Source organism: Capra hircus (genome assembly GCF_001704415.2).
Source record: "Capra hircus breed San Clemente chromosome X unlocalized genomic scaffold, ASM170441v1, whole genome shotgun sequence".
NCBI classification, from domain to species: domain Eukaryota; kingdom Metazoa; phylum Chordata; class Mammalia; order Artiodactyla; family Bovidae; genus Capra; species Capra hircus.
In genome coordinates, this window is record NW_017189516.1 from 19,089,310 (window position 1) to 19,111,976 (window position 22,667).

At 42.8% G+C, this 22,667-nt stretch overlaps 2 protein-coding genes across 3 annotated transcripts in view; one reads left to right on the plus strand and one right to left on the minus strand.

The window, feature by feature from the left end:
- CHST7 (carbohydrate sulfotransferase 7) overlaps nucleotides 1–22,667 on the plus strand; it is a 77,688-nt gene that overhangs the window by 40,394 nt on the left and 14,627 nt on the right. The window lies entirely within an intron of this gene.
- Nucleotides 1–22,667, minus strand: part of SLC9A7 (solute carrier family 9 member A7) — a 171,762-nt gene that overhangs the window by 7,657 nt on the left and 141,438 nt on the right. Inside the window, exons 13-15 of one of the 2 annotated variants that reach the window (XM_018043843.1) lie at nucleotides 21,187–21,246; nucleotides 13,057–13,120; nucleotides 3,350–3,432 (exon numbers count right to left, since the gene is read on the minus strand). In XM_018043843.1, the coding sequence (XP_017899332.1) occupies nucleotides 3,350–3,432; nucleotides 13,057–13,120; nucleotides 21,187–21,246 (207 nt within the window). The remainder of the gene's footprint in view (nucleotides 1–3,349; nucleotides 3,433–13,056; nucleotides 13,121–21,186; nucleotides 21,247–22,667) is intronic. The other variant, XM_018043844.1, reaches the window with a different exon arrangement.

Sequence of the window (22,667 nt, forward strand, 5' to 3'; positions counted from 1 at the left end):
GTAGACTCCGGGAGTTGGTGATGGACAGGGAGGCCTGGCGTGCTGCGGTTCATGGGGTCGCAAGGAGTTGGACACGAGTGAGCAACTGAACTGAACTGAACCGGAGGAGATGGAAGGGCGACCCTGGGGTAAACTTCTGGCTGGGAATTACTCATCAAAGGAAGATGTGTGGGCTCTGCTGGGACTCGTTATAAACAGAACAAGCTCCCTCTGCCTGCTCTCCTTATTCCTAGAAAGAGCCCCTTTAGGCCTATCAGTTTTTTTGTGTCTTCACCTCAGAAGCTGTCATTGGCTGGATTCGCAGAATGACAAATACAAGAGTCCCAGAGAAGCTGGAGGTTGCCTTTCACTTCCCTGTCTTGGGCAATTCAAAGACAAGCTGCCTCTTCCCAAACATAAAAGGCCATCTAAGAAGTTTTTTTAAAAGGGGAAAAATATCTACAGATTTTAAATAGTCAAGTTGTTGGAAGGGCAAAAATGAAATATCAAACCTCTGTCCCACCCAGTCTTTCTGGTAATTTACCATTACAACTTTACAGAATACATTTTTTGCCTATTTCCTGATTTATGCACTGTAGTCAAAGCTTTTAAGAAGGATGGTAAATTTAATTCATTTACATTTCTGCCTCTTTTCAATTTTTTTCCCTAATTTTTATTATAATTATTTTTATACTTGAGATACTTAACATTTACGTTCTGTAACTAATAAGCAAATCTCTGCTTTGTCTATGGATTGAGCCTAATGTTAATAACCAATAAGCAGCACTTATAATAATGCAATTTATGAATATTATTCACTATAACCAAGCAGAGTGGTTGGGACACTCTTGAAGTAAATGTAATACAATGTCATTTAAACTCTGTCAGTAGAGAAAATTTGAGTATCCTGCAAAAAAAAAGATCTTTTAAAATTTCTTTTTGATTTTATTTCTTCTGGTTTATAACAAATCACTGCTTCTTCAATGGTGTCCCCTTAGCTGCATTTTGCTTTGTTTAATCCTTACATTACTTTTCCCCTTCTCCCAGAGGCTTCATGGTGCTAAATTTTTGGAATTCTTGCATGTTTGAAAGCCACTGTTCTTTCTTATTTTTGATTAATAGTTTGGGTGTAGAATTCTAAGCTTAGAAAAATTTTTTCATCCTAGAACTTTCATTTTTTGCCTATTTCCTGATTTATACACTGTAGTCAGAAGCTTTTAAGAAGGATGGTAAATTTAATTCATTTACATTTCTGCCTCTTTTCAATTTTTTCATGGTTTCAATTTTGTTGATGGTTTCCCTTCTTGTGCCTGTGATATTTTTTAGTTTTATGTAGTCCACGTTTATTTTTGTTTTTGCTGCCTGTGCTTTTGATGTCAAAGACAAAAAAAAAAATCAGTGCCAAGATCAATGTCAAGGAGCTTTTCCCCTTTGTTTTCATCTAGGCGTTTTATGGATTAAGGTATTACATTTAAGTCTTTTAATCATTTTAAGTTGATTTTTGTGAGTTGTATAAGATGAAGTCCAGGTTCATTCTTTCACATGTGGATATCCAGTTTTCCCAACACCATTTATTGAAGAGACTGCCCTATTCCCATTGTGTATCCTTGCCTTGTTGTTCTTGCAAGGGTTTATTTTTGGGCTTCTTATTCTGTTCCCTTGATCTGTGTGTCTGTTTTTATGTCATTGCCATACTTTTTTGATTACTGTACCTTTGTAATGTAATTTGAAATCAGGAAGTGTGATGCCTCTAGCTTTGTTCTTTTCCCTCAAAACTGCTTTAGCTATTCAGTGTCTTCTGTGGTTTCATACAAATTCTAGGATGGTTTTCCTATGAAAAATGCCATCAGAGTTTTGACAGAGACTGTACTGAACCTGAGGTTGCTTTGGGTAGTACAGACATTTTAACAATATTAATTCTTCCAGTTCATGAACACAGGCATCTTTCCATTTACTTGTGTCTTCTTCAATGTCTTTTATCAATGTTCTTTAATTTGCAATATATAGATCTTCACCTCCTTGGTTAAATTTATTGCTAAGCATTTTATTGTTTCTGATGTTACTGTAATGGAATTGTTTTCTTAATTTCTTTTTTGGATAGTTCATTATTAGTATATAGAAATGCAACTGATCTTTGTATGCTGATAATATCTCCTGCAACTTTAATGATTTACTTTAAAAACTTTGAACAGTTTCTTGATACAATCTTTAGGGTTTTCTACATATGAGATCATGTCATCTGCAGAGACAATTTTACTTCTTCCTTTCTGATTTGTATGCATTTTATTTCTTTTTCTTGCTTAACTGCTCTGGTTAGAATTACCAGTACTGTGTTGAATAGATGTGGCAAGAGTACATACCCTGGCCTTGTTCCAGATCTGAGAGGAAAAGCTTTCAGCTTTTCACCACTAAGTATGATGTTAGCTGTGGATTTGCCATTGCTGCTGTTGTTTAGTCGCTAAGTTGTGTCCAACTCTTTGTGACCCATGGACTGTAGCCTGCCAGGCTCCTCTGTCCATGGGATTTTCCAGGCAAGAATACTGGAGTGGGTTGCCCTTTCCTTCTCATGGGGATCTTCCCCACCCAGGGATCCAACCCACGTCTCCTACATTGGCAGGCAAGTTCTTTACCACTGAGCCACAGGGAAGTCCCAGTGGCATGAGAGGAACTGGTAATTTTGTGTTTTGTGACCTGTTTGGTAATAGATGAGTGTACCTATTTTGTAATAACTCACTGAGCACTTATGATTTGTGTACTTTACTATATATATTCTTTATGTCAATACAAAATTTTAAACATCTTCAAAATCTGCAAAGACCATATATAAGCTACCTACCCCTTTGATCACTATGTCAATTTAAGAAACCATGAAGGTGTACCTTTTTGGTTTTTAATTCTCACCTGGGGCCAAGATAATCTACTGGAATAGAATCTGCCCTGCATGTAGTCCAATGAAGGCAGGATCAGACTTGGCCAGATTTGGTCCAGCCAATAGGAATAATCCTTCCCACGTGAATTAACTGGCCAACCTCCACTTCCATTCTTGACCACAGCATGGTTCAAGTGTAATTTTAACTAATTTACCTACATAGGCATATTTCCCTTGAATGCAAAGCTCTTAAAAGCCACCTGAGTCTACCAGGCTATGGGCTGGCTACCCTAATGATGTGCACATTCCTCTTGGCTAGGGAGATGCTCGTTATGACTAGAGGTGATTGAATGACCATTGCATGTGTCCCAAGAGAGGACTGGGTGTATCTGTAGCAAGCACACATATTTCCTTACTCATCAGAAGTCACACTGGCAATACAACAAGAGAATTTCATCATCAGTGTTTCACAAATACAGGGAAGCCCCTTAAAAAGGATACTTGTGATCAAAGCTGTACCACAGCCTGAATAGCCATGCACTCTCCTGCTTTGTTCGGTTTCCTCTGGCAGAATCTGAACCATCCTAGGAACAAACAAGAAGACAGATATTTAGTTGCAGAGAGGGGGTTGATATAAGGGAGGAAAGCTTCCCTTTTAACCACAGTCTTTAGAGATTTGAGCTCAGAGTCAAACCTCCTGTATCACCAAAATTTCAAAGATATATCGGGAGGTAATATTTTAACACATTATTGATCAGAGATGTATTAACATTATAGATATTAGTTTCTGCAAAAAAACCCCCAGTCAATAATGTGTTAAAAGAAACTGAATAAATCCAAAGGTAGACCAATCAATCCCCAAAGAAAAAGGCTTGGTTATGTCGGGGGGTTAGATCAACTCAACGAAGCACACAATTTCTGAGTAATTTTCCTCAGAGTGCCTTTTGGCAGATTAATTACCCTAAAGTAGTCTAGATCCTAACAAGTCAAAATTAATTTTTAGAGAATACTAAAGAAAGTATCTGTAAAACCAACTTTCCAGGCTCCTCACCCCGCCAAGCTGGCCTAGAGAAATCACAGAGTTGAGTTTCCTAACAAACCAATCAAGGGTTCTTGGTGGTCCTTACCCAGCCAGGCAACTGCCTTGTGTTCCAAGCAGTAACTTGCCTTACCAGCTTTAGGAAGGCAAAGGTGATGGGCAGGGCAAAGGGAGCCAGAACCAGCATCTCTGTTATTTTCTCTGCCCTCAAGTAGTACCTTCCTTTATTATTCTTCTCATGCCTTTCCAACTCAAACATCCCCATCATTTCATTTTCAAAAGAATTGGCAAAAATCAAACATTCATTTAAGGTTTAGGAAATCTGTTCTGTGCAAGTATTATAAGCAGCACACTTAATATTAAAAAGTGGATGGATGGCAGAAATCTGAGGGCACTCCTGGGGTTCCATGTTGCTGGATGACAAGCTCTAGAAAGTACAGGCTGCTTGTGAAACGTAGCATCTTTATCATCTTCCTCTTGACTGTTCTAGGGGGAGGCAGCTCTACAAGTGAGGGGCAATGGACAACAACCAAATAAAAGCTGAGTCACAATTTCAAGTATGTATCAACAGTTCTAAATCTCAGTGGGTGTAAATTCTACCTATAGTAACAGATGCCAAGGATGAGTCAAAATTTTCTGAGAAGGTAACATATACACAAGTAGAGGCAGAGAAGTTAGCAAGCACTATTTACATTCCTAAAATTTCCAATGGCCAAGATGACTTTTAAAACAGAGTCCCCCATGGTATTTGAGGAATGTTTAATAACCTGTATCTGGAGAAGGGCATGGCAACCCACTCCAATATTCTTGGCTAGAGAATCCCATGGACAGAGGAGCCTGGTGGGCTACAGTCCATAGGGTCGCAAAGAATCGGACATGACTGAAGTGACTTAACACAGTAACCAATATGGAAATGGCTCAGTTAAATGGGCCTGTCTGTGGATGAGGAAACAAAAAGGAGAGACCCTAGAGATCAACTTTATTTCACATTTTAATAAATTATGTGGGAGAAAGGGGGCACAGAATGTCTCCATTTGTAGATAATGATCATTTCTTCAGCTAACTAATTGCTAGTCTAATAACAACTCTAGGGAGATCTCATACCACATGACTGAGTGGAAAAGTGGTAGATGACCATTTTGAGAGATGACTGTTTACAAAGAAATTAAATGCTTATTTATCAAGTGACAGGCTCTAAGTTCTTGGTTCTGTCTGTAGAATCTTACACTAAAGACAAATCTAGCAAGATGATAAACATCTTCCGGAAGGATGCTATACACCATCAGGCATAAGGTAAGTTCCCGAAAGTCAGTTTTGTTTGCTTTCCCACTAAAACAACGATAAAAATGGAAAACCTCTATTCTGTTATCCTAACCTCTGCACTGTCAAACCACAATGCATTCTCATCACCTGTAACACTTAAGTTCTTGCCATCTCACCTCAAGGAAGCTACAGGAGACTGACTTATATAAGTAAGCCCCAAGAGGGACAATGAAAATGAGCAAAGCAAGGGAAAGGTTTCTTTCTGAAGGCAAATTAAGCAAATTTTTCCTCGGCCTACAAAGAGATATGCCTGCAGTCCACAAATAAAGTGACTGCACAAATGTAAGACGCTAAGAATCAACCCTGAAAGGTTACAAATTCAGGGCAAATAAAAGGTGCAGCTCTGCAACAGGTCCTTTCCAAGAGAAGGGACCAGAAGCATGGTTATCAGTCCAGTTCAGTCACTCAGTCGTGTCCGACTCTTTGCGACCCCATGAATCGCAGCACGCCAGGCCTCCCTGTCCATCACCAACTCCCGGAGTTTACCCAAACTCATGTGCATCGAGTCGGTGATGCCATCCAGCCATCTCATCCTCTGTCGTACCCTTCTCCTCCTGCTCCCAATCCCTCCCAACATCAGGGTCTTTTCCAATGAGTCAACTCTTCACATGAGGTGGCCAAAGTATTGGAGTTTCAGCCTCAGCATCAGTCCTTCCAATGAATACCCAGGACTGGTCTCCTTTAGGATGGACTGGTTGGATCTCCTTGCAGTCCAAGGGACTCTCAAGAGTCTTCTCCAGCACCACAGTTCAAAAGCATCAATTCTTCAGTGCTCAGCTTTCTTCACAGTCCAACTCTCACATCCATACATGACCACTGGAAAAACCATAGCCTTGACTAGATGGACCTTTGTTGGCAATGTCTCTGCTTTTCAATATGCTATCTAGGTTGGTCATAACTTTCCTTCCAAGGAGTAAGCATCTTTTCATTTCATGGCTGTAATCACAGGCCCAGAAAATAAAGTCTGATGCTGTTTCCACATCTATTTCATGAAGTGATGGGACCAGATGCCATGATCTTTGTTTTCTGAATGTTGAGCTTTAAGCCAACTTTTTCACTCTCCTCTTTCACTTTCATCAAGAGGCTCTTAGTTCTCCTTCACTTTCTGCCATAAGGGTGGTGTCATCTGCATATCTGAGGTTATTGATATTTCTCCCAGCAATCTTGATTCCAGCTTGTGCTTCTTCCAGCCCAGTGTTTCTCATGATGTACTCTGCATAGAAGTTAAATAAGCAGGGTGTCTGGACAGGAAGAATTTGGATTCTTCCCCAAAGCCTCTGGGAAAATCAGGGAGGATCTGTGTGGAACAGGACTGATTTAAGTTGACCCAGAAGATAGCCAACAATTGTTTCCCAGCAAGATTTGGGTGGTAACCATGGACAAACTGGTGAGCCCTTGCTGCGGGCTCTGAGCCTGGGTCGGTATGGGTGCAGGTGATCCTAAAATATGCAGGGACTTGCTCTCACACCACATCCTCCTCAAAACCTACATCCCCACCAGCAAACAAATACCACCAGCTCTGCTTATCACCAAATTTTTGAGCATAAAACTATGAGTGGCTTTTCTCTTGCATTCATTAAGCACCTACTGTGTGCCAGGCCCCATGCTCAGTGCTGCCAAACACAAAGAGGGATGAGACCCCACATCAGCCACTTGAGAAGCACATTTCCAGAGGAGGAGACAGACAGACCTATGTGTATGTGGTGAAGAAAAAGAAAGCAGGTTAAAGACCTGGGCAGTGGCCACAGGTCCTATTTTGAAATAACTTTTCTAGAACTAATGAATAATGATTTCTGGGCAGAGTTATATTTCATTGCATTTTTATGGTTAAAGTATATATTTTTATGTTAAGGTCACTATAATAATAAGAAGAGCTTATTTTTTTTTCAGAGAGGTAGTAGAATACTGCCCTTCCCCTCAAAGATTTCTACATCCTAATCCCAGGAACCTGAGTGTGTTATGTTACTTGGCAAAAGGGTCTTTGTGGATGGACTTAAGGTTTTCCAGGTGGGCCCGGTATAAACACATGGACCTTGATAAGTGGGCAGGGGGTGGGGTGGGCAAGAGAGTGATGTAGTGAGGGAAGAGGCAGGAGAGGTTCAGAGCATGAGAGGGGCTTGCCCTGCTGGTGCTGGCTTTGAAGGTGGAGAGGCCAAGAGTCAGGAAATGTGGGTACTTCTAGGAACTAAGCTTGATTCTCGGCCAATGGCCAGCAAGGAAACAGGACCTCAGTCCTACAAGTACGTGGAAGTGAATTCTACCAGCAACCTGCACGAGCCTGGTGATGGCTTCTCCCCCAGAGCCCAACCCCACAGACACCTTGATTTTGACACTGAGAAACCTGAAAGAGGGAAGCCAGTAGAGCTTACCAGACTTCTGACTCACAAACCTATAAGACTGTGTTGTTTTAAACCACTGAGTTTGTGGTAATTTGTTATAGCAGTGATAGCCCACTAATGCAAAGTTAAAAAGTACATAGTTGATAACGATGGGGTCCAAGATTTCTCAGAAGGGCTAACAAAGGGTTTAAAAACAGGGAATTAAGTGCTCAACTTTGGCCACTTGATGTGAAGAGCCAACTCATTGGAAAAGACCCTGATGATGGGTAAGACTGAGGGCAGGAGGAGAAGAGGATGACAGAGGATGAAATGGTTGGATAGCATCATCAACTCAAGGAACTTGAGTCTGAGCAAACTCCGGGAGACAGTGAAGGACAGGGAAGCCTGGCGTGCTGCAGTTCATGGGGTGGCAGAGTCAGACACGACTGAGTAACTGAACAACAAAGCACTCTACACTGCCTTCACCAGGGCTTCTCAAACTGTAAACTGCACACAAACTTCTTGTTTTGCTAAAGAAGTTTCTGCTAAAATGAAGATTCTGATTCTGCGGGTCTAGATGTGGCCTGACAGTCTGCATTTCTAACAAGCTCTCTGGTGATGCCCAGGTTGCCGTCCATGGGTACACTCGGAACAATGGGGAGAGGCCTGTGGTACCTTGTGGAGAAGCAGACAAGACCCTCTACGATCTCGCTTCTGCCACTCTCTACCCTCATCCTTCATCACAATGTCACCAAGCCCTTAAGGAGAATGATTCATCTGTCTTGTTTGTAGATGTACTCCCAGAGCCTGAAAGAATGTCTGAAATATAACAGATGCTCAATAAATGTGTCAAATGAATGAATAAATCAAGTTTGAACTTCTAAGAAAAAAAAAAAGATAGGGAAACTGGGGGCCACGATGGGAGACAATCAAAAAAAGAAAAAGTGTCATGGGGAAAGGGGTCAGAGAATAGTAATCTGAGCAAAGGCACTTGAGCAACTGTTTTGAAGTTAAAGATGTAAGGGCCTGGCTATCAGATTTCAGCCTGGAAGGAAGCTGGGGGAAGGACCCAGAAACAAACAAATCCAACTTGCCCAGAAAGGTATATGTCAGTGCAATATCTGAGTTTTGGCAGTTTTCAGTCACACACACACAGGCACCACAAACATAGCAGTTTCCCTTCCTCCACATTCCACTAATATCCTGCTGTGACCTTGTCCTGCGGAGATGACAGAGGCGGGATACATTCAGATTCATGCTCTGAGCTACTCCACATCGGCCGCATCAGTGAGCATGCTTTGTAAACTCGGGGAAGGAAATGAATGATGTGTCTGCCTGTCTGGCCAACATAAATCTCAGCTGTGTCTGGCATAAAACATCCCCTCTTGAATGGGTTGGGAGGCCACCCCCAAGCCCAGGCAGCTTGCCTCCAGCTGGGCTTGTTTTTGTTTTGGTTGCAAAGTCACCAAGACCTCCAGAGAAACAAGGCAACAGAGTTTTTTGTTTTGTTTTGTTCTAATGAGTCAAACTTGCCAGGGACATGAAACTGAAGTCTATCCACAATATTCTTATGCTTCCCTCACCCAGAGCCAAAAGTTCTGGCCAACAGCTCCCTTCTTTCGCCCACATGAGCTAATATTCTGTGGTTCTGTAGCCATGACTCTGTTTATAACCTCAGGCTTCTAGCACTGGTGAGGAAAACGGTGCTCCTTATAAAAAGTGCTTTCCCATCAAATAGCACTTTTTTGTTTGCATGTTTGTTCATTTAGCAAGATCATTTAGAAGTGAGGTAAAGAGAAGTGCCCTTTCTTTTCTAATGGGGAACAAACATCTGGACCTTCCCCATCTCTGTTTTCAGTTTCATGACAACACTGAGCATGTGACCTGGATCCAGTTCAGGGGAAGCTGCAAGAACCCAGGGTTTCACCCAGAAATGAGAAGCCCATTTACTTGTCTGTTTTACTGGTTTCTCATGACCACTGAGTGCTCCCAGCCCTATTGTTAATGGCTTATTGGAGCAACAAGGTCAGGCCAGGAGGACGTGGAGAAATGAGGCCCTTTCTGCACGAGGGCATGAGTCATTTTTCAGAATGTGACCTGAGAAACCATGCTTGAAGTTCACCTTTCTTCCCCCATCTGACAGAAAGACTCAAAATGCCAAAAGGCCTTCTGCATAATATGTATGAGGCTTAGAAGGTGGCCAGTTAAAGGGTGTGACACAGCTCCTGACTAGGGCCAGCTGAAGGGGCACCACTGGGAGTGCAGCAGAAGTGACCGTCACATGTGTGATCAAAATTGGCCCAAAGGATGGCATCCCAGGCTCACCCTGGGGCTAGGGGTGCTACCTTAGCTATCACTGTATGCACTAAATGCACTGCCAAAACCCTTAGCACTTAGGATGCGCTGCTTTTTAAACATTCCCACAGCAAGTCTGTTAGTAAGTCTGGCTACAAGCCCAGTGTCTCTGAGAGATACAGTAAGTTTAGCTGCTGCTGCTGCTAAGTCACTTCAGTCATGTCCAACTCTGTGCGACCCCATAGATGGCAGCCCACCAGCCTCCCCGTCCCTGGGATTCTCCAGGCAAAAACGCGGGAGTGGGTTGCCATTTCCTTCTCCAATGCATGAGAGTGAAAAGTGAAAGTGAAGTCACTCAGTTGTGTCCGACTCTCCGCGACCCTATGGACTGCAGCCTACCAGGCTTCTCCGCCCATGGGATTTTCCAGGCAAGAGTACTGGAGTGGGTTGCCATTGCCTTCTCTAAAGTTCAGCTACATGGAACCAATCAAACCATTTCACATATTTCCTTTGAGAGATGCTTAAGTCCAGAGGCAGGAGCAATTGAAAACAGCAAAAGGGCAGGCGGTGGGGGGACGGTGGGGGATTAAGGGTGTTGACTGGTTTGGAACTGTCAAGATGAAATTGCCCCAAGCCCTGGCTATCTAGCTGGCAGTGACCTGCTTTTCTTACAAAATTAATCTTGACTAGCCACAGGTATAGGCAGGATGTGGTGTATCCTACCACAGCCATTATTTTCCTTTCAGTGAAATAAGGATGTCCATTATGGATTTCACCCAGCTTTCCTCAGATCCAAGTTTGGAGATACCCAAACTGTTAGATTCTAAGTTAGCTGCAAGAGGCGCAGTTCCTGAACTCCTACTTTCTAAAGTCCTTAAAGTGAAAGTGAAAGCATTAGTTGCTCAGTTGTGTCCAACTCTTTGTGACCCTATGGACTGTAACCTGCCAGGCTCCTCTGTCCATGGGATCTCCCAGACAAGAAAATTGGAGTGGGTCACCATGCCCTCCTCCAGGGGATCTTCCTGACTAAGGGTATTGAACCCCAATCTCCTGCATTGCAGGGAGATTCTTTACCATCTGAACCACCAGGGACTTAAAGCTCTAGTCAAATAGCAACTTTTCCAAAGGAACTTCTCATTGAAACCACATATTCCCAAGTGGCACAATGGCTGATTCTAATATAGTCGCAAAGGTCTTCTGGAGCACCATTAAAGTGGGCACCAAATCTCCAATGAAGCTCACTGAAAGTTCATCCCAAAATGCCTAGAACTTTCAGAGGTCCCTTATGGGGCCTCAACCGACGAATGGCCTATCAGGCTGTGACCACCCTCACAGAGAAAGACCTCAGAGAAAGCTGTGGTGGCATCCCTGGGCCCAACACAGCACCACATTTTGTGAGACTTGTTAAAATCTGATGTGGTTGCTGGAGTTATTTAGAAGATCCTAGGGAATCTAAGACATGCAAACTCGATTTAGGATTAACTGCAATGATGAGTGTGATTCAAAGCTGACGAGGGAAAACAAACACTTGATATGGCTTTGCAGATGATATATGCACATGGTCAGTGGAGCTTCCCACACCCTGTGCCACTCTTGCTCCCCCATCTTCCCATCAAATACCAATCAAGGCCCCCATGGGCCAGGCACTGTGCTCAGCACTGGGTATTCAACACTGAACAAAATAGTTCTTCATTCCCCAGGCCAAAGAGAAACATTTTGGAAGCAAATTTCTGCTCCTATCATAACTTCCCTTTCCCCCACCATGCCTGCCCAGGAAATGCTGGCCTGAGAAAGGGGCAAAACCTGGAGGCAGAATCACCCCATCAGGCCTACAACAGGGGTGACACTCTGCCTCTACTTCGCTGAGCATGCGCCCCCAGACACACTGCCTCTCTTGCATCTGAAACCACCCAGGTGCCTGCTGCCATTGACTTGGCCTCTGGAATTTCGAACCATGAGTTCCCACTCCCATATCCAAAAAGCACACACTTCCATGTCCCATGGGACCTTTAACCACAGGGTACTCTTCCAAAGTGTTCAATGAAAGGCAGGGGGGCAGTGTTGCTGGGTAGTTTCCTCCAGCTTTAAAACATGGCTGCCGCTTTGCTGATGCTTATTCCGTCCAGAGGGGATGGTCTCTATCTCTTCCCGCTGAATCTGGGCTGGCCTGAGCAACTCATAACCAAGAGAAAGTCCTGGAAGTGATGTTGTATGACTCCCAAGGTTAGGCCACAAAAGGCCAGAAAGCTTCCACCTCACTTGCTGGGACATGGGCTTTTGGAAGCCAGAGCCATCAGGTAAGAAGTCCCACACCCTGAGGCCAAGGAGAAGCCATCACAGGCATTCACAGGCATCCTGCTCACCAGTCCTAGTCTGTGTCTTCCAGCCCAGGTACCAGACACAAGAGTGAATGAGCCTTTGGAAGATTCTAGTCCCCAGCTGTTGACTGACCCCAGCTTTTTTCATGGAGCACAGGCACGCTGTCCCCACTATGCCCCTTGCAAATTCCTGACCTAGACAATACCTATGGATGAGAAATCGTTGTCCACTTCCTCACATTTGGGGCACCTCATGATGCTGCCAGAGTAACTAGAGCCGATGGCAAAACCAATGGCCAGCCTATGCCTCTCCCCCATCCCCCAGCACCGTCTCCATCAGGATTCTCTGCAGCAGCAGGAACTCTTCCCTGCTATCACATGAGATGAGACACAGGGCTCTTGCCCTCACTGCCTATGGGGCTGAGGACTGCTGCTCTGCTACTATGGGACCATGGAAACTGCCAGACCCTGGAGAAGCAGGAGGGCCAGCTATCACCCAGCATCCCTTCTTTCTGGCTCATGCTCCCTGGGCTGGAAAATTGATCCCATCCTTCTCCTTCCCAGAACAAGCTACCATGAGCCAATTGCCAATGTATCCATGTATCCATTTTTGGAAGGGGAGAGTCAGGTTAAATGCTCATTTGGCCCCTTAATAAGTTGTTTGAGAACAGGGACTCTGGAGTCAAATCCTGGCTCCATCATTTTCAAATTGTCTGATCACAGAGACACACTTTGACTCTCAAACTTCAACTTCTAATCTGTAAACTGGGCATAACAGTTCCTACTTCATAAAGTTGTTCTCAAGATCACAATGAGGGAATCCAGGTAAACTGCTTGGCATGTAGTAAATGCTCAAATAAATTCTAGCTATTTTTAATAACACCTTCCCACGAAGAAGTATCTTTTGTGACTTACCCCTTGTAAGACTTGGAAGCTGTCGTTGTTGGGTGGTGGGTCTTGGTCTGGGTCGACACCAACTCTGTAAGTCATCAGGGAGAAAGACAGGGAGAGAAAAACATAGAGTGTTAGCTTGGACCATGGCAGCCAGGCCGGTTGAAAGCAGCTAAGAGTCTGACCACCTTCCCAAGGTGGAAGGAGTGGTTAGCTAAAAGAAGGGGAAGGCTGTCGTGCAGAAAGTTATGAGAAAGCAGTTGTACCACCCAGGGGTAGGCTGGGTAATCAATCTGTATGCTAACACCTTAAGCAAGGCCTCTGGGGAACGGTATAAGCAGGAAACTGTCTGCCTGCCTTTCTGCACCAGACAGTCCTAGGTAGCCAAAGGCGGGTCCTGCCTCTTCCTGTCTGCTGCTTCCTCCCTTCCACCTGACCTGAGAACTCACAATTTGAAATCAATAACTGAAGAGAGAAAGAAAAAGCAAGGTGGCAAAATCCGCTAATAACGAATTCCATGAAAGCACTAGGGTCGTTGTCTTAGCAGCAACATACCAACTATTGCTCTATGCATCTGTTGATTCTTTATCCCTGAAACTTCCTCAGTTTAAGGCAGAGAACGGTAGTACTGATGACATTGATAATATGGGGGCAATGGAGGAGAAAACAAAGATGCCAGGAAACAGTCCTGGAATCCAGGAAACAGAACTGGAGTTCACTTCTCCTTCCAGTACTGCAAAGAATGTGTGCTCAATCGCTAAGTCGTGTCCGACTCTTTGCGACCCCACAGACTGTAACCCACCAGGCTCCTCTGTCCATGGGATTTCCCAGGCAAGAACACTGGAGTGGGTTGCGATTTCCTCCTCCAGGGGCTTCCCCAGGTGGCTCAGGTAAAGAATCGCCTGGCAATGCAGGAGACGCAGGAGACGTGGGTTTGATCCCTGGGTCTGGAGGATCCCCTGGAGGAGGAATTGCAAAGAATGGCTGGTATCATAAAAAGAAAACAAGAAACACAGCTTTCAGCACATCTGACCGGAGTTTGAAGAGAGCTGCCAAATGGCCCTGACCAGGGGTTTTATTTGTAGTCTGGAACCAGGGCGCTGATTGTGATGAACAGACAGTGGATATGCAAAGCCCCATGTGTGCCTTATTTTCTCTCCTCTCCCTCCCGCTTCTCCACCTGTGATGCCCAGGATAGATCTTGAGAAACGAGAGTAATGCAAAGAAGGAATAGAAGACAACATAGATGTACCCCTTTCTCAAATGCAACCTCTACCCTGCCTTATTTCAGGCTTGCCGAGCACTAAGCCAAGGTTTGTGCCCCCAGATGGAGGCAGGGAGGTACAGAAGGAAAGGGAACAGTTACCCCATATTTTGCTGAAGGCAAAGTTTAAAAACTACAAGATGAATTCATGTATTCAGCAAATATTTACTGAGTGCCTACAATGCCAGATCTTATTCTGAGCACTTAGTTAAAACTTGTAATGTACCTGGCACCAGATTTCCTCCCCGGGGACTTGAAGTTTGATGGGCTTTTGGTAGTGAGTTAAATGGACTCTGTTGTGTCTACAGGCTGCTTTCTGAGGCCCGGAAGCTTGGCCTCACAGTTGGACATTAGCCAGGGACTTTTGAGCATCAAACCTTTCAGACTTTTGGATGTGAAATTCATCCAATTCGAAGGCACCAGGGCTAGCTACCCACAGAGGTCACACGAGAGAGCCTCAGTGTGCCTGAAGGGTCTGACGTACCAGAGGAGAGGTCACACTGAATTCCTAGCTGTTGATCTTTAACTCTCACCGGTTTTGAGGGTCTCTTAATGAACGTTTCATAGAGAAAAGTCCTCTAAATGGTGTTAGCATCTGTAAGATCAACAGCTGAAAGTCCAATATTAGGCCTTGTTCTGCGGATTCTGTCAGTGAATGGAGCCACTTCATGGCAGACTCATTTACTTAGATGAGTTTCCTAGTAAAGACTCAGAGAGGGGCAGAGCATGGGTTACCAGTAGTCTGTCTGCCAGACAGCCTACTGGAATGCCCAGTGACACAGCAGCCCTCTGCCTAACCATGGACAAGCTATTGTGGAGGCAGGAGCATCAGCAGTTCAGATCCACCCAGATCGTCTCTCCTTTCTTGATCACGAATTCTGAAAAATGTGCATTAGCCTTTGTAAGTGGCTTCCACACCGGTAAAGATAAAACAAATGGATTTTATCAGCCGAGATGAAATAGGAAGCCTCTGGGTATGAGAAAAGTCTTAAGTGTGCCTTGTCCTACAATGAAGAAAACAAAGCCACACATAATAAAAGCTGCCAGATGAAATCTAGCCCCCTCGATTCTTTCCACTAACCTCTTCTAGGAGAAGAGAACGAAAATAAATTCTGTTTAACAAGAACTGCTTATAAAGACTAGTGTTAGTCGCTCAGTTGTGTCTAACTCTTTACAATCCCATGAATCGTAGCCCACCAGGCTCCTCTGTTCATGGAATTCTCTAGGCAAGAATACTGGAGGGGGTTGCTGTGTCATCCTCCAGGGGATCTTCCTGACCCAGTGATCAAACCCTGGTCTTCTGCATTACAGGCAGACTCTTTACCATCTGAGCCACCAGGAAAGCCCGCTTATAAAGACTAGGTTTGGACTATTTTCATTCAAGTCCGGGCCATGTAAGAGGAATTCATCTATTTAGCCTGTGCCCACATGGCCAGGCCAGAATTCAAACAGTGGAGCATAAAACATTGGAAAACACTGATAAATTCACAAAATTAGGTCCATCCTAACCTTATCTCAAACTTGCTTGACATTTTTGCTTGGGGGAACTTGAGAGTTATTCTAGATGCACATCATCCAGTAGAACTTTTTGCAATGATGGTGGTCTTCTAGATATACACTGTCCAATATGGAGGCCACTGGCCACATGTGGCCATTGTGCAGTTGAAATGTGACCAATAGGACTGAGGAACTACATTTTAACTTTTATTTCATGTTAATTAATTATAATTTAAATTCAAACAGACACATGTGGTGAGTGGCTAATAAATTAGTGCAGTCTAATAAGTACTGGGTTGGCCAAAAAGTTTGCTTGTGTTTTGAAAAACCTGAACGAACTTTTTGGCCAAGCCAATACTAATTCTGGCCATGTCTCTCTAGCATCACTGTTTCCTCTACAGAAAAAATGACAACTGTCTGTTACCTTCTGCCACCTCAGTGATAACACCTGAGATTCTTGCTGGGATCCTACAGAGACACAACTCTGTAGTCCCACATATATTAAATAAAAATTTGCTTGAACTGATTACTCAGACATTGGAGAGATATCTCACTTCACCAGCATAGAAAAGAATACTGAAACTCTCTGAAAGTTCTTCTCTATAGATAATCCTCAAAAATATGAAAAGAATAACAGGATTAGAAAATTACCAGTTTTTCACTCACAGGGTAATAATTGCTTCAAGCAAAGGTCATCAGAGTATAATTTTACCAATGGGTAAAAGGCTGTTGGGACTCCGACTATTCATATGATGTTAAAGGCTTTCTTTAAAAAAAAAATATTTATTTGGCTGCGTCAGGTCTTAGTGGTGGCCTGCAGGCTTCTCTAGTTGTGGTGTACTGGGCTGTAGAGCACACTGCATCAGCTGCTCCGGGGCATGTGGGATCTTAGTTCCCCAACCAGGAATCAAACCCATGTCCCCTGCGTTGCAAGGCAGAGTCTTAATCTCTGGACCACCAGGGAAGTCTCTACAGGTTACTTGTTTAGTTACAAAGGGAAAACAGTGCTTTTACAAGCGGCAAGACCTGGGGTCTAAAGTGGTCAAATTTAACGTCACTAATAACGAGGGACAGCTGGACAAGATGCACCACCTGATATGATGCAACAAGAAATGCATCACTTTCTTTTACGTTATTTTTGGCCAAAACTCAAATGATTCTCTATCTCTAGTCAAGAGGAAAACAAATCTGAAAATTCCATATTGTAGAGCAGCAGTGGCTACAGGACTGGAAATCCCAAAGAAAGGCAATGCCAAAGAAAGCTCAAACTACTAATTGCATTCATCTCATACGCTAGTAAAGTGATGCTCAAAATTCTCCAAGTCAGGCTTCAGCAATACGTGAACTGTGAACTTTCAGATGTTCAAGCTGGTTTTAGAAAAGGCAGAGGAACCAGAGATCAAATTGCCAACATCCACTGGATCATGGAAAAAGCAAGAGAGATCCAGAACAACATCGATTTCTGCTTTATTGACTATGCCAAAGCCTTTGACTGTGTGGATCACAATAAACTGTGGAAAATTCTGAAAGAGATGGGAATACCAGACCATCTGACCTGCCTCTTGAGAAACCTGTATGCAGGTCAGGAAGCAACAGTTAGCACTGGACATGGAACAACAGACTGGTTCCAAATAGGAAAAGGAGTACGTCAAGGCTGTATACTGTCACCCTGCTTATTTAATTTATATGCAGAGCACATCATGAGAAACGCTGGGCTGAAAGAAGCACAAGCTGGAATCAAGTTTGCCAGGAGAAATATCAATAACCTCAGATATGCAGATGACACCACCCTTATGGCAGAAAGTGAAGAGGAACTAAAAAGCCTCTTGATGAAAGTGAAAGAGGAGAATGAAAAAGTTGGCTTAAAGCTCAACATTCAGAAATCTAAGATCATGGCATCTGGTCCCATCACTTCATGGGAAATAGATGGGGAAACAGTGGAAACAGTGGCTGACTTTATTTTTCTGGGCTCCAAAATCACTGCAGATGGTGATTATAGCCATGAAATGAAAAGATGCTTACTCCTTGGAAGGAAAGTTATGACCAACCTAGTCAGCATATTAAAAAGCAGAGACATTACTTTGTCAACAAAGGTCCGTCTAGTCAAGGCTTTGGTTTTTCCAGTGGTCATGTATTGATGTGAGATTTGGACTATAAAGAAAGCTGAGAGCAGAAGAATTGATGCTTTTGAACTGTGGTGTTGGATAAGACTCTTGAGAGTCCCTTGGACTGCAAGGAGATCCAACCAGTCCATCCTAAAGGAGATCAGTCCTGGGTGTTCATTGGAAGGACTGATGTTAAAGCTGAAACTCCAATACTTTGGCCACCTGATGCGAAGAGTTAACTCACTGGAAAAGACCCTGATGCTGGGAAATATTGAGGGCAGGAGGAGAAGGGGACAACAGAGGATAAGATGGTTGGATAGCATCACTGACTTGATGGACATGGATTTGGGTGGACTCCAGGAGTTGGTAATGGACAGGGAGGCCTGGTGTGCTGCGGTTCATGGGTCGCAAAGAATCAGACATGACTGAGTGACTGAATTGAACTGAACTGAATGCAATCCTGGAAATCCTTACAAAACCTCAATGTCATAAGCAATCAAAAGGAGGAGAGTAGGATTATCCTCGATTAAAGGACTAAAGAGATGACAACCAAGTCAGTCAGAGGAAGAGGGCACAGAGCCACCATGGGCCTGAAATTTTTTTAAAAAGATAACAAAAAAAGAGATGACAGCCAAAGGAAACTTTGATTGGATCCTGGATCCTACATGTGTATAAAATTTGGGTTACTGAAAGTATTGTGATCATGAGAAGATTAGGTTCCTAAGGGATACATGCTGAAGTATTTTAGGGCCAGAAAGTCATGATGTCTATAATGTACTCTGAAGCACTCTGAAATGGCTGAGAGAAAGAGAGAGAAAGAAGAAAATGATAGAATGTTAACAAATGGTGTATTCAGGTTAGAACTTGGATATTCATTGCTCTATCGGCTTTTTTGCAGATTTAAAATTTTCCACAATTTAAAACAAACATTTAATTATATTTTTGGTGAAAATGTTTCACAAATATTGATACACGAGTAATATTTCTGTCTCTCTGATTTAATCTAACTTACTAATAATGATGATTCAGGATCTCATATTAGTCCAGGGTCTAAAAACAACAAGTTGTAAAGATTCATGGACATAAGGTGCTAAAATAGGTAAATAGGTAGATATAGAGTCTAGCAATTACATGTTTTTTCCCCCAGATAAATCCTCCAATCTTTCGTTGAGCTTCTTCTTCTCTTAAAAATGAAGGGCAGGAGAAAAATTTTATGTTATTGAAACGTGGTTAATCTTCAGATCTGGTTGTGCATGTCCCCTGGAAACCTACAGTTCTGAGCAGAGTCCTACCCAGCACCCCCGTTTCCTGTTCTTTCCTCCCTCCATGGAAGCTCTGATCCTTGCTGTAGCCATTTTCTACCAACTACCTGCCTGACATGCAGCCCTACTCCTGACCACACAGAGCCTCCAAAGACTGGCCAGGGCCCTCCTACAGACAGAGAAATGCAGGAGGGCCCGTTGGAGGGTCTCAGAGGTCCCTGCTACTGATTTAAGTGCTAAACAGGAGAAAGGTTTAGCACTTTGCCAGAAGAAAACAGACCAGGAGCCTTGTGACACAGATAGAGTTCTGCTCTTTCCCCATTCAAGGCTGTTTACTTCAGGACAATTGAATGATTACTTTTCTGGCAGGCTTGAGGGATCCTTGGACCAATCCCCCAGGATGATACTAGATCCCTACAAAGGGCCTCACCCTTGGGACAGGGCGTGTGGTGGTGTGCTGAGTAGCAAGAAAGATCAGGTACATTATTTAAAGTATAATGCCTCAGAAGACTTGGGGTTCTCTAACTTTCTGAAATTCCTAGTTTCAGGCAACTGTCCATGATATACATTTCCCTCCTTACCTATTATAATGCTTTTGATCTAGGCCACTGTATAAATCTAAAACTTTTGTGCTGGTTTATTACATCATATTTAAGCAGTCCCGATACATCAGGGTTGAGTTCATCTGACCACATACAACAGTCTTTCTTTCCAGAATGAACTGAATTATCCTTATTTTCATTAAGAATGAGACAAATGTGGTAATCCCATACCAAATGAGAAAAAAAGCAATCACACTGATGTGCTCATTCCAGAATGGATAAATATAGGATATGAATCATTTCCCTTTTGATATATATACATTCTGATTAACCACCACATAAAATGCCACAAAATCTACGAAATTTTAGAAGCATTCTACTTTAATCAATAGTTGGGTTTTTAAAAATTTGAATGGCTGGGGTCCTAAATAAATTTGGGGAATATCAAATCTTAAACAACTGATCAGAATCTGAACTCTCTCATGTTCCAAGCATAGTAATTTGTACTTTGCTGGAAGGGCCTTCCTCCTTGAAGGTTGGATATTTCAAAGAAAAGGGTTTCCTCTGAAACTTAACTGGTACCTACAGTCAGGTCTCTAATATGAACATCTTTGTGTGTGTATTTTAGGAAAAAATGTGAATCCAGAGATCTTAAATGCTTCAATTAATTGTATACATGTCATTAACAGTTTACATCTGGGGCCTGGCAATGTCCCCAAATTCATGCCCCATGACAGGTACTGTTGCTTTCACCACTGTCCTCAGAGAGTAAAACACTTTCACGAGAAGAACAGACTTCAAGTCTATTTTGCATTTGCTTTATCTACCAGCACCCAGAATCAGATCAGGAAGAAAGAATGCCAGTAAAAGATCGATAAAGAAAGAAGAAATATTAAAGTCTTTACTCTGATTGCCCAATATCACCACCCTTAAGCATAATCTGTCATAAATTTGGTCACTGAGAAACAAATTGCATTAGAAAAGTCTTTCACGATCTTCTGTTTTTTTTTAAAAAAATCCATACTTCAAAACTAAAATGGCATCAGTGCTTAAATGTAAACCATATCCCAGTCATGGCTGAAATACAAAATTCGAGTACTCTTTATGACTTAAAAGGTTTGTTTACTAGATCACAAGCAGGATTTTTTGCAGAATGTGTTTGTGGCTCTGAAAATGGGCTACTCTTAACACAAAGCTCAGCTGTCAAGCAGCTACTCAGTCAACTCTGGCCTTGGTGCTGACAAAAACTGTCCAAAATGGGGAGGAAAGGGACAGACTGTCAGGAACATCGACACATCAATCAACTCAGAGAAGGGTAGAAGAACGATTAGACTTGACCAGACCTCTTGCCCCTTAAGGGGCAAGGGACTCGTGCCCACAGGAAGAAAGAGACAAATAGCATAAAGAGAAACATCTCAGGTTAGAGAGAGGGGGAAAAAAAGCCAGGCCTGGTTAGTTTGCTTCTGAGGAAGCCCTTGTGTCACCTGAAGTACTGCCAGCGGTGTTCGTTCTGGTCCTCTTCGGAGGGCTCCTCGATGCCAACTCTGGGCAGCAGAAGAAGGGAACATGAGTGTGACAGGGACCACAGGGGAGCCAGGGGCTCTAGGCACGTGACCTGGACCACATCCATCAAAGACCAGGCCATCTTACTTTACACCTAAATTTGTACCCTCTCATAAATTGTCCCCATCCTCTGAAACCCAGAGAGGGTGCTAAATTTACATAGAAAGCAACAATGTTAGAAGCCAGGTCAAATGAGGACTGATTAGGAATGAAGACAAGCCTCTCAAAATATAATGAAATCAGGGGAAAAAACACAACTCAGAAAATGACTTCAAACTACTTTTCACAAATTCATCTGTTTCACAATGCAAGACACATCCATACAAAAACTAGAAAACGGAAAGCTATTGACATATATTTGAAGTGTTTATACACACTTTTACACATATTTGACAGGAAGAGCAAAGGACACAAAATTATTGAAAACAACAACAACGGAAAATGAAATGGCCTTTTTTCCTACAAGTAATCACATTATTCGTGGGTTCAACCTAAAGGTCAAGAACCCAACTTCTGCTATTTTCTTTATCTTATGGCCTTAAGAGTTGACACAGTCCATTTTCACCTCCCTCAATAATTGCTGGGTTATTTAGAATACATTAGAATTTTACCATAATTTTAATGAGCAGGATTTCACAATCTCAATACTACTGACATTTTGGGCCCTGGCTTTTACCTGCAAGATACCACCAGTAGCACCTTCCTCCAATTGAAGCAACCAGAAATGTCTCCAGACATTGCCAAATGTCCCCTGAGAGGGCAAAAATGCCCGAAGGTGAGAACCTCTGCACTAAATCTTGCATCCTCAATGGGGGGTGATACAGCCTCCAGGGGCATGAAAATCTGTTATTTAGGGACAAAATTTTTTTGGATATTACAGTGGTTTACAGCCCTCTAAAGTTCCATAGTACATAAACAGATATATAGATCTGTTGTAGTAAAAAAAAAAAAAAATCAATGGAAGAGATAGATAAAAAGAACATCTTTAAAGGCTCCTCAGAGGAGCAGTGATGAAAAAAAGGTTGAGAGACATTGTGCTAGAGAGTGCCCAAATTCTCATGCTACTAATATACACTGAAATATACAAGTGAGAACATGATGCATCTTAAGGTGGTACTTTTAATTAGGCACATGTTGGGAATGTGACTTAAATCAGACTTTATATATTACTATAGTATTAAAAAGCTATAACAAATTTCAGAAAAGCAAGCTGGATTCCATTAATGCAAAATGCACTAGTAACAGTACTAGCAGCAGTTCTAATGCTATGATTACTAATGATAATATTATAGCTAAAATATACTAAATGTTTTCCATATGCCAGATGGTACATTTAATGGGAGAACTCTTTATCACGTTGATTTAAGATCACATTTTATGTTCATAACATTGTCATCCCCAT